The following is a 23,097-nucleotide window of genomic DNA, read 5'->3' as shown; positions in this document are numbered from 1 at the left end:
CACAAATCTGGCCTTTATGGAAGAGTGGCAAGAAGAAAGCCATTTCTTAAAGATATCCATAAAATGTGTCGTTTAAAGTTTGCCACAAGCCACCTGGGAGACACACCAAACATGTGGAAGAAGGTGCTCTGGTCAGATGAAACCAAAATTGAACTTTTTGGCAACAAAGCAAAACATTATGTTTGGCGTAAAAGCAACACAGCTCATCACCCTGAACACACCATCCCCACTGTCAAACATGGTGGTGGCAGCATCATGGTTTGGGCCTGCTTTTCTTCAGCAGGGACAGGGAAGATGGTTAAAATTGATGGGAAGATGGATGGAGCCAAATACAGGACCATTCTGGAAGAAAACCTGATGGAGTCTGCAAAAGACCTGAGACTGGGACGGAGATTTGTCTTCCAACAAGACAATGATCCAAAACATAAAGCAAAATCTACAATGGAATGGTTCAAAAATAAACATATCCAGGTGTTAGAATGGCCAAGTCAAAGTCCAGACCTGAATCCAATCGAGAATCTGTGGAAAGAACTGAAAACTGCTGTTCACAAATGCTCTCCATCCAACCTCTCTGAGCTCGAGCTGTTTTGCAAGGAGGAATGGGAAAAAATGTCAGTCTCTCGATGTGCAAAACTGATAGAGACATACCCCAAGCGACTTACAGCTGTAATCGCAGCAAAAGGTGGCGCTACAAAGTATTAACTTAAGGGGGCTGAATAATTTTGCACGCCTAATTTTTCAGTTTTTGATTTGTTAAAAAAGTTTTTTGAAATATCCAAGAAATGTCGTTCCACTTCATGATTGTGTCCCACTTGTTGTTGAATCTTCACAAAAAAATACAGTTTTATATCTTTATGTTTGAAGCCTGAAATGTGGCAAAAGGTCGCAAAGATCAAGGGGGCCGAATACTTTCGCAAGGCACTGTACCCCTGAGGGGCCCCCGTTTTGAGTATCAGCGTGGCAGATGTGTTATTGTCTCCCCTTACCACGTGAGGGCGGCCCATCAGGAAGTCCATTATCCAGTTGCAGAGGGAGGTATTTAGTCCCAGGGTCCTTAGCTTAGTGATGAGCTTTCTGGGCACTATGGTGTTGAATGCTGAGCTGAGACAAACAAATTGTAATTTAATTGATTAACTGGTATTTCTTCATAGGTATCTAACTGAGGCCTAAACAGTTGGAGTGAAATATCTGCTCAAGGCCATTCAAGAAGAACAAAAAAACAAAAAGTAGGACAGTGATTTTAAAGGTCCAATGCAGTCGTTTTATCTCAATATCAAATAATTTCTGAATAATTAAGTACATTTTCTGTGATTGTTTTCAACTAAATTGGTAAAAGGAAAGTAGCAGAGAACAATTCCTCAAGCTAAAATGTTGCTAGGTCTGTCTAGGAGTGGTCTAAGTGGGGAGAGGAAAACTGTCAATGAGCTGTTATTGGCAGAGTTTGAGACTCTCTTTCTTATTAGTCTATTAACTAATTTACCACATTGTGATGTCACCATGGAAGCGCAAAACTCCATCCCACCAAAACAGAATGAAACTTCAGGTGCTCTTTTCAAACAGCTCTTACACTTAAAAGGCATTGTCATAATTTTCACAATTTCACAGTATTATTCCAATGTCATAGTGTGGAAATATAGACACCCAGAGGTCAGTTTGTTAGGTACACCCATCAAGTACCGAGTCAGATCTCCCTTTACCTCCAGAACAGCCTGAATTCTTTGGAGCATGGAAACATTGCTCAATTAATATCAGGAGACTTAACGTGTGCCAGAAAAACATTCCCCACAACATTACACCACCACCACCAGCCGGTACTATTGACACCAGGCAGGATGGGGCCATGGACTCATGCTGCTTACGCCAAATCCTGATTCTGCCGCAGCATGATGCAACAGGAACTGGGATTCGTCGGACCAGGCAATGTTTTTCCACTCCTTTGTCCAGTGTTGGTGATCGCGTGCCCACTGGAGCCGCTTCTTACTGTTTTTAGCTGATAGGAGTGGAACCTGGTGTGGTCTTCTGCTGCAATAGCCCATCCAGGACAAGGACCTGAGTTGCCGTTCTGCAAACCACTGTTGTTTCTGCCTCGTTATTTGCCTGTTTGTGGCCCGCCTGTTAGCTTGCACGGTTCCAGACATTCTCCTTCGACCTCGTCAATGAGCTGTTTTCGCTCAAAGGACTGCTGCTGACTGGATGTTATTGCTTGACGCACCATTCTCTGTAAACCCTAAACACTGTTGTGCGTGAAAAGCCCAGGAAGCCGGCCATTTCTGAGAAACTGGAACCGGCACTCCAGGCACTGACTATCATACCACGGCAAAAGTTGCTTCGGTCACTCGTTTTGCCCGTTCTAACCTTCAATTGAACAGTAACTGAATGCCTGAATCCCGGTCAGCCTGCTTTATATAGCAAGCCATGGCCACATGACTCACTGTCTGTATGAGCTAACCATTTTTGTGAACGGGGTGGTGTACCGAATAAACTGTCCACTGAGTATTCATGTTTCACTGCATGCCTCCAACCCTGCCCTGATTGAGGCCAGGCTGCAAATCGGAGAATTCTGGTACAGTTGGGGCCGTGTGAGACTCCTCCTGGTTCACTAGCTGTTGAACAGTAACTGAATGCCTGAATCCCGGTCAGCCTGCTTTATATAGCAAGCCATGGCCACATGACTCACTGTCTGTATGAGCTAACCATTTTTGTGAACGGGGTGGTGTACCGAATAAACTGTCCACTGAGTGTATACAACACAGGTAAATCACGTTTTTTTTTGACTGCACTGTGCCTTTAAGGAATACAAATTAATTCCAAAGGTTAATTAGCTGTTTCTTTGCAACTTTAAGATAGCCCACTCGCCAATGGTTTTGGTGCTTCAGGCTGGCCTTATCAAAGGCTCTCCAATGGAAAGGTCATTTGTCTGAGAGTGATCTAATTGTTGGCTTTCTTGTCCCAGGAATAATTATCTCTCTAACTAATGTTTAACACCATGCAGGGATACAATTATGTTATGTATGATATTTTCATGGTAGAGTATTGTAGTTTTTAATACTCCTGACATTTCATCTACTGATTGTGAACCATATCTAGCAAATATGTCAGGCGCAAGTACAGCAAACTGTAGTACCTTATGCTAGCATGAAAACCACTACTAACTACTAATTCATCCCTCTTAGATATGAACATGAGTAAATGAAGCCTCCCTGTTGAATATGGTCTTTAAGACAACTACAATTGGTTGAATCAAGGGAAACATTTACTGTATGTGTAGTCAGTCTACGTGTCATTAAATATTGCCACGGGTAGTATCACAGAATTACAGTACATTACACTGAATGTATCTAAGCAGTCAGGCGGGAATTGTTTAGATACAACACTCTGCAGAAGCAGCAGCAGCAGCATTTGACAGATAGGTTTCCACGACAGTGGATCTCCGATCGTCTGGAATCACTACTTCTAGTGCATGCTATTTTGTAGGATGCCGCATGAGAAGGCATGATTGTTTTTATTTCATTTCTAACTTATTGTTTTTTTTATCAACGCACCAGACCTGCTGAGATGCCAATAATGAACCCTGCAGAGTCACACAGGTCACATTAGCCTGTGTCCCCTTCCTAAAGGTCATGGTATGAGAACTGGTTAAACACGATGGTGTTCTCAGTTTGTCTCTATGAGACATGCTTCCTTTTGATGTATTTTTTAGACTCTCTGTTTTCCCATGCATTTCTATGGGCTAATAGCAGGAGGGCTAAATTCAATGTTTCAGATAAAATGATGATAAAATGATGATGCTCATAGGCACCGAGTGATGGAGCAAATGGAGCAGCTGCGTCCCCACCTTCAAAATAGGTTGCAATTTTCAATGATTATCAATGTTTGAGCTAGACTGTTAAAATAGACATGTCACGTTTCTATATTTTACTCGGCAAGTCAGTTAAGAAAAATTCTTATTGAAAAATTCACAATGATTTACAATGATGGCCTACCCCTAACCACAGTGGGCCAATTCTGGGACTCCCAATCACGGCTGGTTGTGATAAAGCCTGGAATTGAACTAAGGTCTGCAGTGATGCCCCTACCACTGATATACAGTGCTTTAGACCGCTGAGCCACTCAGGAGCCCAGGAATGGAAGGAATATCATTTTCTTGAATAGAAAGTGACAGGCTGACCAATTGAATAGGTAAACTATTCTACTATGGGGTTGTCTGATTCTGCTGTTGCTTACTTGTGTTGTTGGCTGTGGAAAATTAAATATGGACAACACATGTTTCATTATAGAATAAAACATTAGCATAACCAAAGGTACCAGGTCTCAGCTCCGCCTGGCTCTCATTTGGATCATAGGTGGCGGGTCTCGGACCCAGCAGGACCCAGCCCAGCTGAATCCCTGGGTATAAGACCATTAGAGCCTCGTCCAGCGGTCTCATTTACCATGGCTGATAGGCCCTTGGATACCTGGCAGTATTATAAAATGGAGATACGGATGAGAATGAGCTTTCACGGTCAGTCAGGGAACCTTCCAGATAACACTTGCCTCGCAATATCAAGAGCTCATTTGGGCTGAGAAACCTTTGGAAATGTGATAAAGGATTGCAGATAAAGAATAGCAGCAGCAATGAGAAAACCTGTTAGTGGCTTTCCAAAATAACCACTTCTCAGATGTATGATGGTAATCGCTTTTAGGACATATGTAGGAAACGACATATCAGCAGTTTCCATGTTGTTTTAGTTTTTTTTTTTAGCCTTCTTGTAATTGGTTGTGAATTTCTCTCCTCAGGTATAATGGGTGAATACGAGCCAAAGATCGAAGTTCAGTTTCCAGAGATTGTCCATGTAGCCAAAGGATCAACAGTGAAAGTGGAGTGTTTTGCATTAGGAAAGTAAGTATGCTTTGGGCTTGATGAAACAGGCACACAAATACATGAAAAGCAGAGGGTTATTAACAAACAGCATGATAGTATTCATGTTTCACTGCATGCCTCCAACCCTGCCCTGATTGAGGCCGGGCTGCAAATCGGAGAATTCTGGTACAGTTGGGGCCGTGTGAGACTCCTCCTGGTTCACTAGCTGAGTGATGTATGCCCTACTTGACTTTTTTCTGTCAAATCCACTGAATCCATATAGGTTAAGTACAGTGGCGATGTTACAATGATTTGTGTTTGTATGAACATGCTCCAAGGTTTCTCTACCTCTCTGCATTACTCTTCCCTCCAGCCCTGTCCCCTCCATAAACTGGAGGAGAATGGACGGAATCCCCTTTTCTAGGAAGGTGGACGTGAGGAAAGCCAGTGGCGTCCTGGAAATCCCCTATTTCCAGCAGGAAGACGCGGGCACATACGAGTGTGTGGCAGAGAACTCCAGGGGGAGGAACACTGTAAAAGGAAAACTCTCTTTCTACGGTAGGTGATCCTGAACCACATGAATATTTGAATCAGGGATGGCTTCATGTGTCAGTTTCGCTTAGACTGAGAGGCATCAAACGGAGACCTTACTGGGTTTGAAACAGTGATTGGTAATCAACTGCAGCGCCGCCACTTTGCATGGGGGAGCATCGTTTTAACAGCGCATCCCAAATGATTAAAGCCCTGGTGGCCAATATGCCTTTAATATTTTGATCCAGATTAAAGCAGCGATGATGTGAATGAGGAGACCTTGGATGTGACCTTCTATTGGGCTCCAACAGATGGCATCATGATTGACATCCAACTTAACTGGAGATCAAAGCTCTTATACTGCATACTTAGACCTGGGCCACATATACCCCATGAATTATCTGCAGTGCAGCATCTGGATGAAGTGGATGGGGAGTGGTGGCAGGTCGTCTAGCGGTTAGAGCGTTGTGTCAGTGACTGAAAGGTTGCTGGTTTGAATCCCCGGGTTGTCAAGGTGAAAATTACTTTTTGCTAAATGGCAAATGTACTGTAGTAGTTTGCTGAATATGTCTGAATTATTTGTGGCTAGCCGTACCACTGACATTGATCTCTCCCTTCTGGACTCTTTCTATACTGTATGCCTAAGAACCCATTTACAAGAGTAGCTCGTCGGGCTCCATGAATGTTTTCTTACACTTGTTGTTTAATTTATTGCTTAAATTCCACACCATTTGAATCCCTCACAGATGCTGGAAAATACTAAAAACTAACATGGCTGGCTGGACTAATGATATGAAAGTATGTTCGCTATGGTAGCGGCAATGAGATACAGCATAACTGTATGCATTATAAAATGAGGTAATAACAAAACAGCACAGCAGATGATAACAGTCGTACGTCCATACAGATCATCTATTTTAGTATGGGTAAATATTTATGATATATTTGTCAAATTACTCATTGTCTGCGCTAAACAATTTGCCATTATTTACAAGGTGTCTCGCTAAAAGCTCCCTGCACCTCTCTGTAATGGAACCCAGCAGCAGCGTCGCTCTGGCTGTGAGCTTATGGGGGATGGTTTGTCCGAATTAGCAGCAGGTCTGCCCTCTTTTGATGTTTTCTCTCTCTCTCTCTCTCTCTCTCTCTCTCTCTCTCTCTGATAACATATATCTGTATTCTTATTTTGAAGTCCCGTGGAATTAAGCCTTTGAGACATTTGTCAGCAGTGTGTGAGAATCAGGGAATCGATAAGTGTATCTCGTGTACATCGCTACAACCTGCAGTCACAAAGCTGCGAAAGCCTCAGCTTTCTGTCTAAAAAAGAGCTGAAGGCATTATTTAACTCTGAGAGTCTGCTGATCACTGTGTCCTTAGTAGTTAGATGTCAATGCTTTAATAGGGTTCTGCACGTCTTGTGTTTTAACAAGTTGAATGGTAATTATCCTTTCATGTCAGTCGAAGCTACGTTCAAATGAATGTCTGTTGTTTTACTCTTGATTGGAGAGAGCATTTTGGGACCAAATGGGAAAATGTTGCACATTATTCCATCTGAATGTCACCTAAAAAGTAGCCTAATACAACTAATTAAATACAACTAACTATGCATATAGACTGCCATTGGTTTCTCTATTTTAATCAACAATTTGCCTCTGCAGTGTATTTAATACTTTCCTACAGTAAGTAGTATCCCAAGATAATGCCATGAATATAATGCCATGAATATAAAAACCCCGTGTCGGTTTAACTCTGATTCCCCTATCGCCTATCTCCAATCTCCCTCTTTGCTTTAGCTGGTTGATTTGAAATGTTTGGGCTGATTGTGTGAACACTGGGCCTGATGCAGCCGAGGATGGGCTGCCCGCTTTCATTTGGTGGTCTGTGACTGAGAGTCGATACGTTCACAGTGGCTGAAGGATGGAGTGACAGAGGGCTAAAAACAACAACAACAAAGGGGTCCTGAGAGGTGGAGAGGGTGGAGCATGACCAGTAGGCTTCTCTCTAAGATTGCGCTGGCATGGATGTGATGCTAAATGACTGGTGATAATGGAGTCTCAGAGTACCTCTCTCTGCTATCTCGTCTAGGGGCACTTCTGTCCAAAACACACACTGGCTAACCTCTTAATACCCAGACGCACACACAGACCCACAGACCACACAAACACACCCGCTCTCTCTTTTTCATTTGTTTCCTATGTCTCTCTCTCTCTCTTTCGTTCTCTCTCTTTCTCTCGCTCTCTTTCTCTCTCTCCTCTCACACACACATGCGCCACATCGAATACACACAGGAGTTATGGGGATACATTTGCAATTGCTACTGCATTTCTAACTGTTTCATCTCAAATTTCTTGGAAGCAAGCTGAGCTGAAGCAGGAACCCAATTAGAGTTGGATTTGTATGTACCATTACAGAGAAGTCACCTCAAAGGTCAGTCGGGGAGTATGGCATTAGTCAGATGCTGCGTAATGGAAATGTATAGTGTGCCATTACTCTTGTCGTGACAATGACCTGGTGTGATAGAGGATGATGGCGGATTGACCTACACATCATCCACATCACGGAGAGTTACGAGGACAGTAAATCTGCGGGTTTATGTTCCTTATTTCCCCCCTTGCTAATTTGTTAACCAGTCATGAGTTACTTGGAAGCTACTGTAGGAATCAATAAAGCTCCTGTATAATTCCTCCATCATTTACTTGAATGGTTTTTGGTAGAGGTATTTTATGGGAATGTGCTACCCACCCATGTATACACTAATACATCTGGATTGTTTTGTTCACTGTCTCAGCAGCACACATAACCTAAAACTAGGATAGTCATATACCATTTATGCCATTTACTGTATTTTTGGGTTCTGTATTTTTGGGTTCTAAGTCAATTTGCAACGATACATAACTCATTATAATTTCAGCGCAGGATCAACTGTCTGGGATTTCAAAATACTCCACATTTTCTTGAAGTTAGAGGAGTACAGGCTTACCTGCGAGAAATGGGATCTGTATGAGAATGTTCTAATTCACAGCCATGTTGTTTTGACCATGCAGCCCCTCCACATCTGATAGAGAAACCCCAGGATGTGCAGAAGCCCATTGACGACTCTCTGGTGTGGGAATGCAAGGCCACTGGAAAGCCCAAGCCCTCCTATAGGTGGATGAAGAACGGAGAGAACCTGGAGTCACTGGAGGTTAGATCTACATAGGGTTGCAAAGCTACTGGTCATTTACCAAAGTTACTGTAATCTTTGGTAAATTTGGTAATTAAAATACATGACAATTTAAGGTAACTTATACATGAATGCTTTTTTTTGTTTTTATTTATTTATATAGTATTCATTTGTTATATCTGTGTCCATTTTGTCCATGCGTTTCTACTAGGTAGGCCATATGGTTCAAGAGAAAATAGCCTAATTAAAAAAGCATCCAATCAAATTAGTTTCAAATCAATCTGCAGCTCGTACAACTATTGTATTACTTCACAACTGCCTCCAGTTCGGCGCCAAAACATTTACAACAAAGACATATTGACAAAGTAAAAAGAAGTGTGTAAAAAAATATAAAGGATATTTCCTTGGTTGAAACCCTCGTATTAAACAGCGATGGTATTCACTAAGTTGATGGTTTATATTTAGGAGAATGTTTTACAGCTTCTGTCATTCAAATGTTTATTTTAAAATGATCTTATTAGATTTAGTCCTATTTTGCATGTGATAAGGCCACACAGACAGCCAGAAATAATAACAGACACCTGTAATAATCTGAAGCACCCAAAAAGACCACTAGATGTCATCTGATAAATGCCATATATTCCTTGAAAGTTACCAAAATTCTGGTAGTTTACTGGTACACTTTGAAAGTTTCCAGTGCCCTACTGTAGTTCTGCATTTAGCTCACAGTGGAGTGAATTGGAGTTGATTCAGGATGATACAACAGATAAATGCATTGTGCCTAACAGACATGATTCTCATTTCACTGGCATACCCAATGCAGATAGTTTTATGAACTTCAATTACTGTAATAAACATTGTACTGACAAAGCAGTGTATTTCCTGCTTGGCTTGTTCAGCCTCTCTTTCCCAGTATATGAGTCCCTGGTGCACTTGGTAGTAAAAACAATGAAATCTAAACACAATTTGGCTAGATATCACCTTTATTCCCCAGAGCATGGCTTTAAACTGTTCAGTTCCCCAGAACACCACTTACCTTACAGGATTTACAATATCCTGAAAGTGTCTACTAAGCTGGTTTGTTAAAGGTAGACGCAGTGAAATGACGTTGCCACGAGCAGCGCCGGAGATATTGAGATGAGCGAGATGCAACACTTCGCTCTCACAAAGTCACACACGGTATCTGCGCATGTGCACGGGTTCGCTTCACGCTGTTACAGCGTGGTAGCCAGGGCACCAAAACAGCAGAGAAGTTGAGCCTCGCGCTTCAACGCTCTTAGTTGTTGCGGAAGTTGACCCACTATGCTGTTTACCTTCTGCATCTACGTCACATCCCTGAGTCCACCTTTAAGAGACCAAACTCCAAACAAGCAAACAATTGTATGCTTGTCTGAGCGCCATAATATAAGACCCACCGTAATCTTCTGGTAAATCTCTCTTCCCAGAGTGCAGTCATTAATCCTGTACCACCAATGGAGAAAAAGGAGGTTAGCCTTTTACAACCACACTGACATCATCTGAAACACATCCTAGATTTGTTTTAGCCAGCCCCTTATAAACACAGTGACCACAATGCATCCTGGGACCTCCTGTACCATGTCCCCGTGCCTCCCTCAAATGACCCATCACGAGCACAGTAATGAGAGCTGAACACTACCTAGACACTGTACAGTGTAGACCGCAAATGCAAAGTTATTCGTTCGGCTGATATTTTTGGAGATAAAGGTATGGCTTTGTGGAAATATTATTCAGTACCCCCTGAATGGGAGCGTGCCATGTCCCCTGTGCTACAGTATGTGGCCAGGTTATTTTCTGGAGATTGATGGTGGTCACTCAGGCACAGCTTGGATGTAATAAATAAGCAGACTTGATGTTCATTTTCTTAATTACACAAAATGTTCACAAACAAAACAGACGGTATTGATCAATCTTTCAATGTTATATATGTAGTAGAAATGAGAGGTGCAGGCTCATTTTATTGTTACCAGAGGCAGTGCTCCAAACAGCAGCAGCAGGCTCTCTCTCTTTCCTTCCCCCATAAAGGCAGATTAGGGTTGCCTTCAGCTGTGCATAATTAACAATCTGTCTAGTCATTGCATCACATTTGATTAAAAACCTTTGCAAGGTCTGCTGGAATGGTATGATTTGTTCTCTCAGTTGGTTAAGGAAAGAACTAGAGTAGGTAAGAGTTACCCCCCCCATCTGTTTGTCTCTATGAAAGAGGGATACGTTTACTTAGTTGTTTTTAATCACTTTTTGCAAGCAGTATTTTCATACCATCCCACTCGGTACAGATGTCAGTTCAACGTCGATTCCTCGTCTGTTCAACGTCGTTTCTTTGAAATGACGTGGAAACAACAACGTCGATTCAGCCGGTTCATTTGACACGGATAGTTTGACTGCACATATTTGGGGAACCATGTGTATCTGATGCCTCTGAGTGTACAATATCTGTGGTAAAAAGGTTAGACACATTGACGGTGTTAATTCCCATGGAGTAGGATTTCCTTAATATGGACATAATAAATGGGTGGATAAGCAATACACTTCGTTAAATAGATGACTCAAGCAGAGGTATTCCATTGTTTGAAATTTCACCATCAAATAGTGCAGCTTCATCAATCTAATAACTAAAGGTCACTGATGGAAGGAGAGCAGGAACGGGGAAGATACACCATTTGTAGTGATTCATTACAGTAAATCAATGGGGACCTTTTCTGCTTCTCCTGCTCATTTGGACATTTGAGCTGACTGCAATGGCTTATGGCTTCATTAAAAAAAAAAAAAGAACTTTGGATAATCCCAAATAGATCGTTTGTAGATGTTCAGTAGATGTTTTATAACTGTCAACAACATTCCAACTAACTACAGTATCTACTAACCCTTGACCTAGCCCTAACCCTAACCTTAAGCCTTATCCTAGCCCTTAACTTTACCCTAACCCTTGCCCTAACCTTAACTCTTGCCCTTATTCTAAATCTAAATCTAAACCTAAACTTAACCTTAACCTTTACCTTAGCAAGTAGTTGCTTATCAGCAGATAATTTGCTATGACCATCTGTAGATCATCTATATGGGACTATCCAAATACAGTGTAACCTAACTTCCCAAGTTTGGTCAGTAGTTAAAGTGCATGGGCACACAGTAGGGAATGAATAGTTCTGATACTGTCAGTAATGCAAATGTATTTCTCATACCAGCCGAAATGGACAACAATTAAACACCAAATTCAATGCATCTCAAAACCGCCATGACAGACGTTTGTTTGTGACATCAATCACGTCATCCAAAGGGCTGTTGCGGTGACCGTATTACCGCCACACCGGCAGCCATGAGTCATGACCGCAGTCAAATTCAACTTGACCGTTTGGTCACGGTAATTTCCTCTTATGCATGCATTAGTAGTACCCAACTTGCTAATGACCATCAGGTCCTAATGGTCTGGATCTTACCACTCTATTGTCCATCTCACCACTCTGGTGTCAATGCAAATACAATAGAATATCACATCAAAACTGATCATCAAAACAGTATCATCCTTTTAAAACTCACCTCACACATTCACTACAGTTATTTTGAATTTGTATTTGATTTTGAATAGCCTAGTAATAATTAATTGGCTGACACATTACCTTTAGCGACAGCATATTTCACCACTGTGCGTTTCCATCTCCTCCCCTCTCTCCTTCATTCTATTCTCGAGCGAACAGAAAGAGTGGCTGTCAACAGTTTATTGAAATGTTTCATTTTGAAAACATGTTACTATCGATGTTCCCAAACAGATTTCACTTGGTTTGGCTGCAGGAACAGGGTTGGATAACCCCATGGCATACAGAGTTTGGGTGGAATATCACCTGTTGCACAGAGAGAGGCTGCATGCTCCTCAAACAGTGGTTGATGCATGGAGTAGCCTACCCGGCATGATAAAAAACAAAACAGGCGGTAAAGCGGACCCCATTCGCTATTGGAGTCCATACAGATGACTTGTATTTCCCCCGCCCCTGTTCCTGCCCATTTAACAATGGGCCATTGTAAATCAAAACAGATTTGACATATTGGTAAAGACGAGATTAAATTGAGAATAGTCTGATGGGTGAACATATACAGTAAAAATGATCACTTGATGAGAGAACAGCTTGTGCAGCCTGAGGCAAGGAACAGAGCGCAAGTTTTTTTTTGTGACTTTCTCAAATTATCAATAGTCGCATCACGCAGCACACGTTTTGATTTCTAAGACATTCTAAGGTTTGTATCATTCACAACTAAAGTTGCCAAATAACTCTAAATCTAGCATATAGGGCCTGTTTCAAATGATCACTTTTACTCTCAACATCAAATGAGCACTAGCTCAGGAATGGTAAAAATATCCTTTCTATTTTATTCAGATAAGTTCAATTACAGTGCCTTCAGAAAATATTCGTGCTGCTTGACTTATTCCACATTTGTTGTTACAGCCTGAATTCAAAATTCATTCAATTGTTGTTTTTTTCTCATCCATCTACACACAATACCCCATAATGACAAAGTGAAAACATTTATTGAAAATGAAATACAGGAATATCTCTCATTTACATAAGTATTCACACCCCTGAGTCAATACTTTGTAGAAGCTCCTTTGGCAGCGATTACAGTGGTGAGTCTTTCTCAGTAAGTCTCTAAGAGGTTTCCACACTTATATTGTGCAACATTTGCCCATTATTCTTTTCAGAATTCTTCAAGCTCTGTCAAATTGATTGTTGATCATTGCTAGAAGCCATTTTCAGGTCTTGCCATAGATTTTCAAGCAGATTGAAGTCACAACTGTAACTCGGCCACTCAGCAACATTCACTGTCATCTTTGTATCTGATTCGAATCCAAGATGGCGTAGGAATCAGACTGTTGTCTTGTCCCGTCCCGTCCCATGTATACATATTTTTTCTTCGTATATTTTCCGTATACATTTTTGGATTATTTTTTTATCTCAATTCCCATCTACGGACTGAACATACTCTCCTGCAATCCGCCTCACCCAATGTGGTATTTTTACACTTAGAACCGGAACCCACATCAGAAGCTAGCCAGCTAACTAGCTACTAGTCAGCTATCCACTGCTTGTGGTCATCACCGTTAACTCGGACATCAACCAGCCTCAGCCCGGTCAATTCCTGCCAGTTTGCACAGCGCGATATCAACCCAGAGCATATCGGACTGCTTTTTCTCTACCACATCTCCACATCTCCGGATTCATACCGCAAGCTCTGAACCTTTACACCGGATCTTCGCAGCTAGCTAGCTGCTATCCGTGTGGCTACTCCTGGCTAACGTCTCTGTCCCGAAGCAAGCACCAGTTAGCCTGGAGCTAGCCTCGAGCTAGGCCATCTCCCGGCTAGCTGAAGAGGTCTATCAGCCAATTTCTAATGCTATACCGGTTTTGCCAAAAGCCTTGGACCCTTTTACTGCCGAAATGGAGCCTCACCGATCCATCACGACTGGTCCGCCGACGTAATGCGATGTCCCCCAAAGGCCCTTCTGCTAGCCTGCTAGCTGTATGAATCGCCGTGTCTCCAGCTCGCCTAGCTACTCACTGGACCCTATGATCACTCGGCTACGCATGCCTCACCCTAATGTCAAAAAGTCTTGTCCATTGCTGTTTTGGTTAGTGATTATTATCTTATTTCACTGTAGAGCCTCTAACCCTGCTCAATATGCCTTAGCTAGCCCTTGTGTTCCACCCCCCAGACATCCAGTGACCTCACCTGGCTTAAATTGCGCCTCTAGAGACAAAACCTCTCTCATCATCACCCAATGCCTAGGTTTACCTCCACTGTATTCCCATCCCCAACCATCCCCTTGTCTGTACATTATGCCTTGAATCTATTCTTCCGTGCCCAGAAATATGCTCCTTTTACTCTCTGTTCCAGTTCTTATAGCCTTTATAGCCGTACCCTTATTCTACTCCTCCTCTGTTCCTCTGGTGATGTAGAGGTTAACCCAGGCCCTGCAGTGCCTAGCTCCACTCTCATTCCCCAGGCTCTCATTTGTTGACTTCTGTAACCGTAAAAGCCTTGGTTACATGCATGTTAACATTAGAAGCCTCCTCCCTAAGTTTGTTTAATTCACGGCTTTAGCACACTCCACCAACCCGGATGTCCTACCCGTGTCTGAATCCTGGCTTAGGAAGGCCACCAAAAATCCTGAAATTTCCATCCCTGGGGGTTTATTGTCCTAACATTTTCAGACAGCCACCGTTCTTCTACACCTGCATTACATTGCTGTTTGGGGTTTTAGGCTGGGTTTCTGTGCACACTTTGTGACATCAGCTGATGTAAGAAGGGCATTATAAATACATTTAATTGATTGATTGAACCTCCAAAGGGGGCGGAGTTGCAATTTACTTCAGAGATAGACCTGGATAGTATGACAGAACTCTGCAGGCTGTGCCCAAACAATTTGAGCTTCTACTTTTAAAAATCAACCTTTCCAGAAACAAGTCTCTCACCGTTGCTGCTTGTTATATACCCCCTTCAGCCCCCAGCCCAGCTCAGTGACCAGCTGTACCCTGGACACCATATGTGAATTGATTGCACCCCATCTATCTTCAGAGTTTGTACTGTTAGGTGACCTAAACTGGGACATGCTTAACACCCCGGCCGTCCTACAATCTAAGCTAGATGCCCTCAATCTCACACAAATTATCATGGAACCAACCAGGTACAACCCTAAATCCGTAACCATGGGCACCCTCTTAGATACCATCCTGACCAACTTGCCCTCTAAATACACCTCTGCTGTCTTCAACCAGGATCTCAGCGATCATTGCCTCATTGCCTGGGTGCGTAATGGGTCTGCGGTCAAACGACCACCCCTCATCACTGTCATCACTGTCAAACACTCCCTAAAACACTTCAGCGAGCAGGCCTCTCTAATTGACCTGGCCTGGGTATCCTGGTAGCGGATGCCTGGTTGGTCTTTAAAAGTGATTTCCTCTCCATCTTAAATAAGCATGCCCATTCAAAAAATGTAGAACTTAGAACAGATATAGCCCTTGGTTCGGCCCAGACTTGACTGCCCTTGACCTGCCCTTGACCAGCACAAAATATCCTGTGGCGTTCTGCATAAGCATCGAATAACCCCCGCGATATGTAACTTTCAGGAAGTTGGGAATCAATATACTCAGTCAGTTTTTCAAACAGAAATTTGCATCGTATAGCACTAATTCCAAACAAATTTGGGACACTGTAAAGTCCATGGAGAATAAGAGCACCTCCTCCCAGCTGCCCACTGCACTGAGGATAGGAAGCATTGTCCCCACCGATAAATCTATGATAATCGATCATTTCAATAAGCATTTTTCTATGGTTGGCCATGCTTTCCATCTGGCTACGCCTACCCGGGCCACCCCCTGCAGAAACTTGCTCAAGCCCCCCTCCCCATTTCCTGCACCAAAATCCAGACAGCTGAAGTTCTGAAAGAACAAAGTCTGGATCCCTACAAATCAGCTGGGCTAGACAATCGAGACCCTCTCTTTCTAAAATTATCTGAGATAAATTATTGCAACCCCTATTACTAGCCTATTCAACCTCTCTTTCGTATCGTCTGAGATCCCCAAAGATTGGAAAGCTGCCGCGGTCATCCCCCTCTTCAAAGGGGGAGACACTCTAGACCCAAACTGTTATAGACCTCTATCCATCCTGCTCTGCCTTTCTAAAATCTTCGAAAACCAAGATAACAAACAGATCACCGACCACCGTACCTTCTCCACTATGCAATCTGGTTTCCGAGCTTGCGATATCTGGTTTTCGAGCCTAAACGATATCATATCCGCCATTGATAAAAGACAGAACTGTGCAGCCGTCTTCATCGACCTGGCCAAGGCTTTCGAGTCTGTCAATCACCACATTCTTATCGGCAGACTCAATAGCCTTGGCTTCTCAAATGACTGCCTCGCCTGGTTCACCAACTACTTCTCAGATAGAGTTCAGTGTAATTAAATCGGAGGGCCTGTTGTCTGAACCTCTGGCAGTCTCTATGGGGGTGCCACAGGGTTCAATTCTTGGGCCGACTCTATTCTCTGTTTGTATTGTGGATTAACTACCATGTTGTTGATCCATTCTCAGTTTTCTCCTATCACAGCCATTCAACTCTGTAACCATTTTAAAGTCACCATTGGTATCATGGTGAAATCCCTAAGCTGTTTCCTTCCTCTCAGGCAACTGAGTTAGGAAGGGTGCTTGTATCTTTGTAGTGACTGGGTGTATTCATACACCATCCAAAGTGTAATTAATAACTTCACCAAGCTCAAAGGGATATTCAATGTCTGCTTTTTACATTTTTTACCCATCTACCAATAGGTGCCCTTCCTTGCAAGGCATTGGAAAACCTCTTTGTGGTTGAATCTGTGTTTGAAATGTACTGCTCGACTGAGGGACCTTTCAGTTATTTGTACGTGTGTGGTACAGATATGAGTCAGTCATTCAAAAATCATGTTAAACACTATTATTGCACACAGAGTGAGTCCAAGCAACTTATTATGTGACTTGTTAAGCACATTTGTTAAGCAAACTCCTGAACAGTTTGAATCATAGCCACGGGATGTACAGTGGCTTGCGAAAGTATTCACCCCCCGTCGCATTTTTCCTATTTTGTTGCCTTACAAGCTGGAATTAAAATTGATTTTTTTGGGGGGGGGATTTGTATCATTTGATTTACACAACATGCCTACCTCTTTGAAGATGCAAAATATTTTTTATTGTGAAACAAATAACAAATACGACAAAAAAACTGAAACCTTGAGCATGCATAACTAAAATCAATATTTTATAGAGCCACCTTTTGCTGCAATTACAAATGTAATTCTCTTGGGGTATGTCTCTATAAGCTTGGCACATCTAGCCACTGGGATTTTTGCCCATTCTTCAAGGCAAAACTGCTCCAGCTCCTTCAAGTTGGATGGGTTCCACTGGTGTACAGCAATCTTTAAGTCATACCACAGATTCTCAATTGGAATGAGGTCTGTGCTTTGACTAGGCCATTCCAAGACATTTAAATGTTTCCCCTTAAAACACTTGAGTGTTGCTTTAGCAGTATGCTTAGGGTCATTTGGAAAGTGAACCTCAGTTTCAGTATCAAATCTCTGGAAGACTGAAGAAGGTTTCCCTCAAGAATTTCACTGTTAGCGTCATCCATCATTCCTTCAATTCTGCACAAGTGTCCCAGTCCCTGCCAATGAAAAACATCCCCACAGCATGATGCTGCCACCACCTTGCTTCACTGTGATGGTGTTCCCGGGTGATGAGAGGTGTTGGGTATGCGCCAGACATACTGTCGGAAGTTTACACACACTTAGGTTGGAGTCATTAAAACTCGTTTTTCAACCACTCCACAAATGTCTTGTTAAATCAAATCAAATGTATTTATATAGCCTTCTTACATCAGTTGTTAATAAACTATAGTATTGGCAAGTCGGTTAGGACATCTACTTTGTGCATGACATAAGTAATTGTTCCAACAGTTGTTTACAGATGGATTATTTCACTTATAATTCACTGTATCACAATTCCAGTGGGTCAGAAGTTTACATACACTAAGTTGACTGTGCCTTTAAACAGCTTGGAATATTCCAGAAAATGATGTCATGGCTTTAAAAGCTTCTGTTAGGGTAACTTACATAATATGTGTCAATTGGAGGTGTAGCTGTGGATGTATTTCAAGGCCTACCTTCAAACTCAGTGCCTCTTTTCTTGACATCATGGAAAAATCAAAAGAAATCAGCCGAGACCTCAGAAAAAAAATTGTAGACCTCCACAAGTCTGGTTCATCATTGGAAGCCATTTCCAAATGCCTGAAAGTACCAGGTTCATTTGTACAAACAATAGAACGCAAGTATAAAAACTATGGGACCACGCAGCCATCATACCGCTCAGGAAGGAGATGCGTTCTGTCTCCTAGAAAATAATGCATGTTTGTGCGAAAAGTGCAAATCAATCCCAGAACTACAGCAAAGGACCCTGTGAAGATGCTGGAGGAAACAGATACAAAAGTATCGATATCCACAGTAAAACGGAGTCCTATATTGACATAACCTGAAAGCCCGCTCAGCAAGGAATAAGCCACTGCTCAAAACCGCCATTAAAAAAAACAGACTACAGTTTGCAACTGCAGATGGGGACAAAGATTGTACTTTTTGGAGAAATGTCCTCTGGTTTGATGAAACAAAAATAGAACTGTTTGGCAATTATGTTATGCAGTTATGTTTGGAGGAAAAAGGGGGATGCTTGCAAGCCAAAGAATACCATCCCAACCGTGAAGCACGGGGGTGGCGGCATCATGTTATGGGGGTGCTTTGCTGCAAGAGGGACTGGTGCAATTCGCAAAATAGATTATGTAGATATTTTGAAGTAACATCTCAAGACATCAGTCAGGAAGTTAAAGCTTGGTCGCAAATGGGTCTTCCAAATGGACAATGGCCTCAAGCACACTTACAAAGTTGTGGCAAAATGGCTTAAGGACAACAAACTTTTTTTTTCTTTCAGCCATGTTTTTTATTCTTGACACTCTTCCGTAAAGCCCAGCTCTGGAGTGTATGGCTAAAAGTGGTCCTAAGGACAGATACTCCAAAGTCCGCTGTGGAGCTTTGCAGCTCCTTCAGGGTTATCTTTGGTATCTTTGTTGCCTCCCTGATTAATGCGCTCATTGCCTGGTCTGTGGTGGGCAGCCCTCTCTTGGCAGGTTTGTTGTGGTTTCATGTTCTTTCATTTTTTAAATAATGGATTTAATGGTGCTCCGTGGGATGTTCAAAGTTTTGGATATTTTTTTTATGACCCAACCCTGATCTGTACTTCTCCACAACTTTTTCCCTGACCTATTTGGAGAGCTCCTTGGTCTTCATGGTGTCGCCTGCTTGGTGGTGCCCCTTGCTTAGTGGTGTTGCAGACTCTGGGGCCTTGCAGAACAGGTGTATATATACTGAGATCATGTGACAGATCATGTGACACTTAGAATGCACACAGGTGGACTTTATTTCACTAATTATGTGACTTCTGAAGGTAATTGGTTGCACCAGATCTTATGTAGGGGCTTCATATCAAAGAGGGTGAATACATATACACGCACCAATTTGATGTTTTTTACGTTTTAGAATTTTTTGAAACAAGTTATTTTTTTCATTTCACTTCACCAATTTGGACTATTTTGTGTATGTCCATTGTCACGTTCTGACCTTTATTTCCTTTGTTTTGTATTTATTTAGTATGGTCAGGGCGTGAGTTGGGTGGGCAGTCTATGTTTGTTTTTCTATGATTTGGGTATTTCTATGTTTCGGCCTAGTATGGTTCTCAATCAGAGGCAGGTGTCATTAGTTGTCTCTGATTGAGAATCATACTTAGGTAGCCTGGGTGTCACTGTGTGTCCTTAGTGTCCTTGTTCCTGTCTTTGTGTTTTGCACCAGATAGGACTGTTTAGGTTTTCACACGTTTCTTGTTTTTGTAATCAGTTGTTCATGTGTACGTTTACGTATTTAAAAAAACATGGACACTTACCACGCCGCATATTGGTCCTCTGATCCTTTTCGCCTCTCCTCTTCGGAAGAAGAGGAGGAAATCCCTGACATCCATTACATGAAATCCATATATAATATCCATTTAAATTACAGGTTGTAATGCAACAAAATAGGAAAATTGCCCAGGGGGATGAATACTTTTGCAAGACAATGTAGGGGCGCTGAGGGTTCTGCAGAATATCCCCTCCCCCCAAGAAAATCTCACGTTAATCCATTACACAACAAAATGAGGAAAAAGTCAAGGGGTATGAATACATTCTGTAGGCACGGTATATTCTTCTTACTATAAAATCATATAATACAAAAAAAAAATGAGACAGGATTTATAAGCATATCTTGCCAGATAACATACAGTAGGCCAACTTATATTTTGTTCTACTGAATGACATTTTCTTCATACAGTATCATATTTCTTTAATCCTGCCTAAAATAAACAATGCATTTATTTTGATGGTGCATTACATTGATTTATTTTACTTTTTTAAAATGTAGATGTTCCAAAGGCATCAGAGACCTGTATGCGGATTGCATGCATGGAGGCCTGGAGACGCTAAATGTGTTTATGTTCATTAATTGTCAATTACCGTGAGACTGGCCTCCTTTTGCATGACAATAACCCGTTGACAAAATGTCATGTCCGCCACAGCCCTACAGTATCTGTGATAAGAGGTGACAGTGTTCATTTTGGAGTAGGATTTCCTTAATATGGACATAATAAATGGGAGGATTAGTAATGCACTTCAATTAATAGATGAATCAAGCAGAGTTGGTCCATTGTTTGAAATGTCCCCATCAAATGGTGCAGCCTCATCAATCTAATAACTAATGGAGGGAGAGCAGGAACGGGGAAGATGTACCATGCGCAGTGATTCATTACAGTAAATCAATGGGGACCTTTTCTGCTTCTCCTGCTCGTTTGGACATTTGAGCTGACTGCAATATCTTATGATATTACCTTCATTTTTCAAATAACTTCCGGTGACACTTTATTTGGCTAATCCCAAGTGGATGGCTTGTAGATGTTCATTAGAATACCTTTCAACAACATTCCAACTGACTACAGTATCTACTAACCGTAACCCTTACCCTAACCCTTATTCTAAACCTAAACCTAACCTTAACCTTAACCTTAGCAAGCAGTTGCTTATCGGCAGATCATTTGCTGATAGTATGACCATCAGATTCATCTATATGGGACTATTAAAAAAAGTGTAACTTAACTTCCCAAGTTTGGTCAGTAGTTAAAGTGCATGGGCACACAGTAGGGTATGAATAGTTCTGATACTGTCAGTAATGCAAATGTATTTCTCATACCAGCCGAAACGGACAACAATTAAACACCAAATTCAATGCATCTCAAAAACCGCCATGACAGACGTTTGTTTGTGACATCAATCGAGTCACACGGCTTGCTGTTTATACTCTCCTATATCAAATGAAGTGACCCGGTAGTGTTGGCAATGACATTGCCAATCATTTTCCATTCAGCAGAAGTTGTGCAGATGGTCCCCCCAGGTCCCCGCATGAAAAACTGCTGATTTAAGAGGAATGTCATGCTTAATTAATAGCAGCCCGTAAATGGAGTGCGTTCCACACAAAGACCGATATAAGCCACCATCATTCTGCCGCTCTCGCCAGCAGGCACATTCGCCTCTGTGCATCCAGCTAGCAGCAAGTCACTGAGCATCATCAAAATTCACAACGCGACCTGCTCAAACACGGGCTTAGCTACTGATGTTTCAATGAGGACAGCTCCTCTTTTCATGTGACAGTACCTTAATCCCGTCAGACTGGAGCCACACCAAGCTGACACCCCTATGGAAATGTGCTTTAATGACATTAATGGTAGGCCTTTTGAAAACAGAGGAGATGAAGGGAAGCGGGGAGCATGTAGCACCAAGTGCACTGACAAAAAGCCCTACCCTTAATAACTGGTGTCGGTTTTAATGCCATTCTGGGAATAGACACTCCGTTGGCCAAAAGTATGTGGACACCACCTTGTCGAACATCTCATTCCATAATCGTGGGCATTAACATGGAGTTGGTCACCCCCCTTTGCTGCTATAACAGCCTCCACTCGTCTGGGAAGGCTTTCCACTAGATGTTGGAACGTTGCTGCTGGAATTTGCTTCCATTCTGTCACAAAAGCATTTGTGAGGTCGGGCACTGAGGCGGGCACTTAGGCGATTAGGATTGGCTCGCAGTCGGCGTTCCAATTCATCCCATAGGTGTTCGATGGGGTTGAGGTCAGGGCTCTGTGCAGGCCAGTCAAGTTCTTCCACACCGATCTCGTTAAACCATTTCTCTATGGACCTCGCTTTGTGCACATGGGCATTGTCATGCTGAAACAGGAAAGGGTCTTCCCAAACTGTTGCCAGCCTAGCCCGAACCATGAAAAACAGCCACAGACCATTATTCCTACTACACCAAAATTTACAGTTGGGGCGGGTAGCGTTCTCCTGGCATCCGCCAAACCCAGATCAGTCATCGGACTGCCAGATGGTGAAGCATAATTAATCACTTCAAAGAACACGTTTCCACTGCTCCAGATTCCAATGACGGCGAGCTTTACACCATTCCATTTTGATCTTAGGCTTGTCGGCTATGGAAACTAATTTCATGAAGCTCCTGACAAACAGTTATTGTGCTGACATTGCTTCCAGAGGCAGCTTGGAACTCGGCAGTGAGTGTTGCAACCGAGGACTAACGATTTTTACATACTACGCACTTGGCAGTCCCGTTCTTGTGTGGCCTACCACTTCATGGCTGAGCCGTTGTTGCTCCTAGACATTTCCACTTCACAATAACAGCACTTACAGTTGACCAGGGCAGCCCTAGCAGGGCAGAATTTGATCAACTGACTTGTTGGAAAGGTGGCATGGTAACATGTTGAAAGTCTCTGAGCTCTTCAGTAAGGCCATTCTATTGCCAGTGTTTGTCTATGGAGATTGCATGGGTGTGTGGTTGATTTTATATATGGCGTGGCTGAAGTTCAAATATGTAAACATACCTTGACGATAAAGATGCTA

The 23,097-nt window shown here is 42.4% G+C and overlaps 1 protein-coding gene and 1 long non-coding RNA gene across 4 annotated transcripts in view; one reads left to right on the top strand and one right to left on the bottom strand.

Annotated features, from left to right (window-relative positions):
• Positions 1-23,097, top strand: part of cntn4 (contactin 4) — a 172,476-nt gene that overhangs the window by 94,714 nt on the left and 54,665 nt on the right. For all 3 annotated transcript variants that reach the window (XM_024426801.2, XM_024426798.2, XM_024426799.2), the window contains exons 7-9: positions 4,777-4,879; positions 5,214-5,398; positions 8,413-8,552. In XM_024426801.2, coding sequence (XP_024282569.1) covers positions 4,777-4,879; positions 5,214-5,398; positions 8,413-8,552 — 428 coding nt within the window. The remainder of the gene's footprint in view (positions 1-4,776; positions 4,880-5,213; positions 5,399-8,412; positions 8,553-23,097) is intronic.
• On the bottom strand, positions 1,044-9,778 carry LOC121846787. Its single transcript, XR_006083723.1, has 3 exons — positions 9,568-9,778; positions 8,349-8,509; positions 1,044-1,101 (listed from the first exon to the last, which is right to left on the bottom strand). It is a non-coding gene; the product is annotated as an uncharacterized LOC121846787 (long non-coding RNA).

Source organism: Oncorhynchus tshawytscha, linkage group LG07 (genome assembly GCF_018296145.1).
Source record: "Oncorhynchus tshawytscha isolate Ot180627B linkage group LG07, Otsh_v2.0, whole genome shotgun sequence".
Classification (NCBI taxonomy): domain Eukaryota; kingdom Metazoa; phylum Chordata; class Actinopteri; order Salmoniformes; family Salmonidae; genus Oncorhynchus; species Oncorhynchus tshawytscha.
Note: the sequence above shows the minus strand (reverse complement) of the source record. Positions and strands in the feature narration are given on the sequence as shown.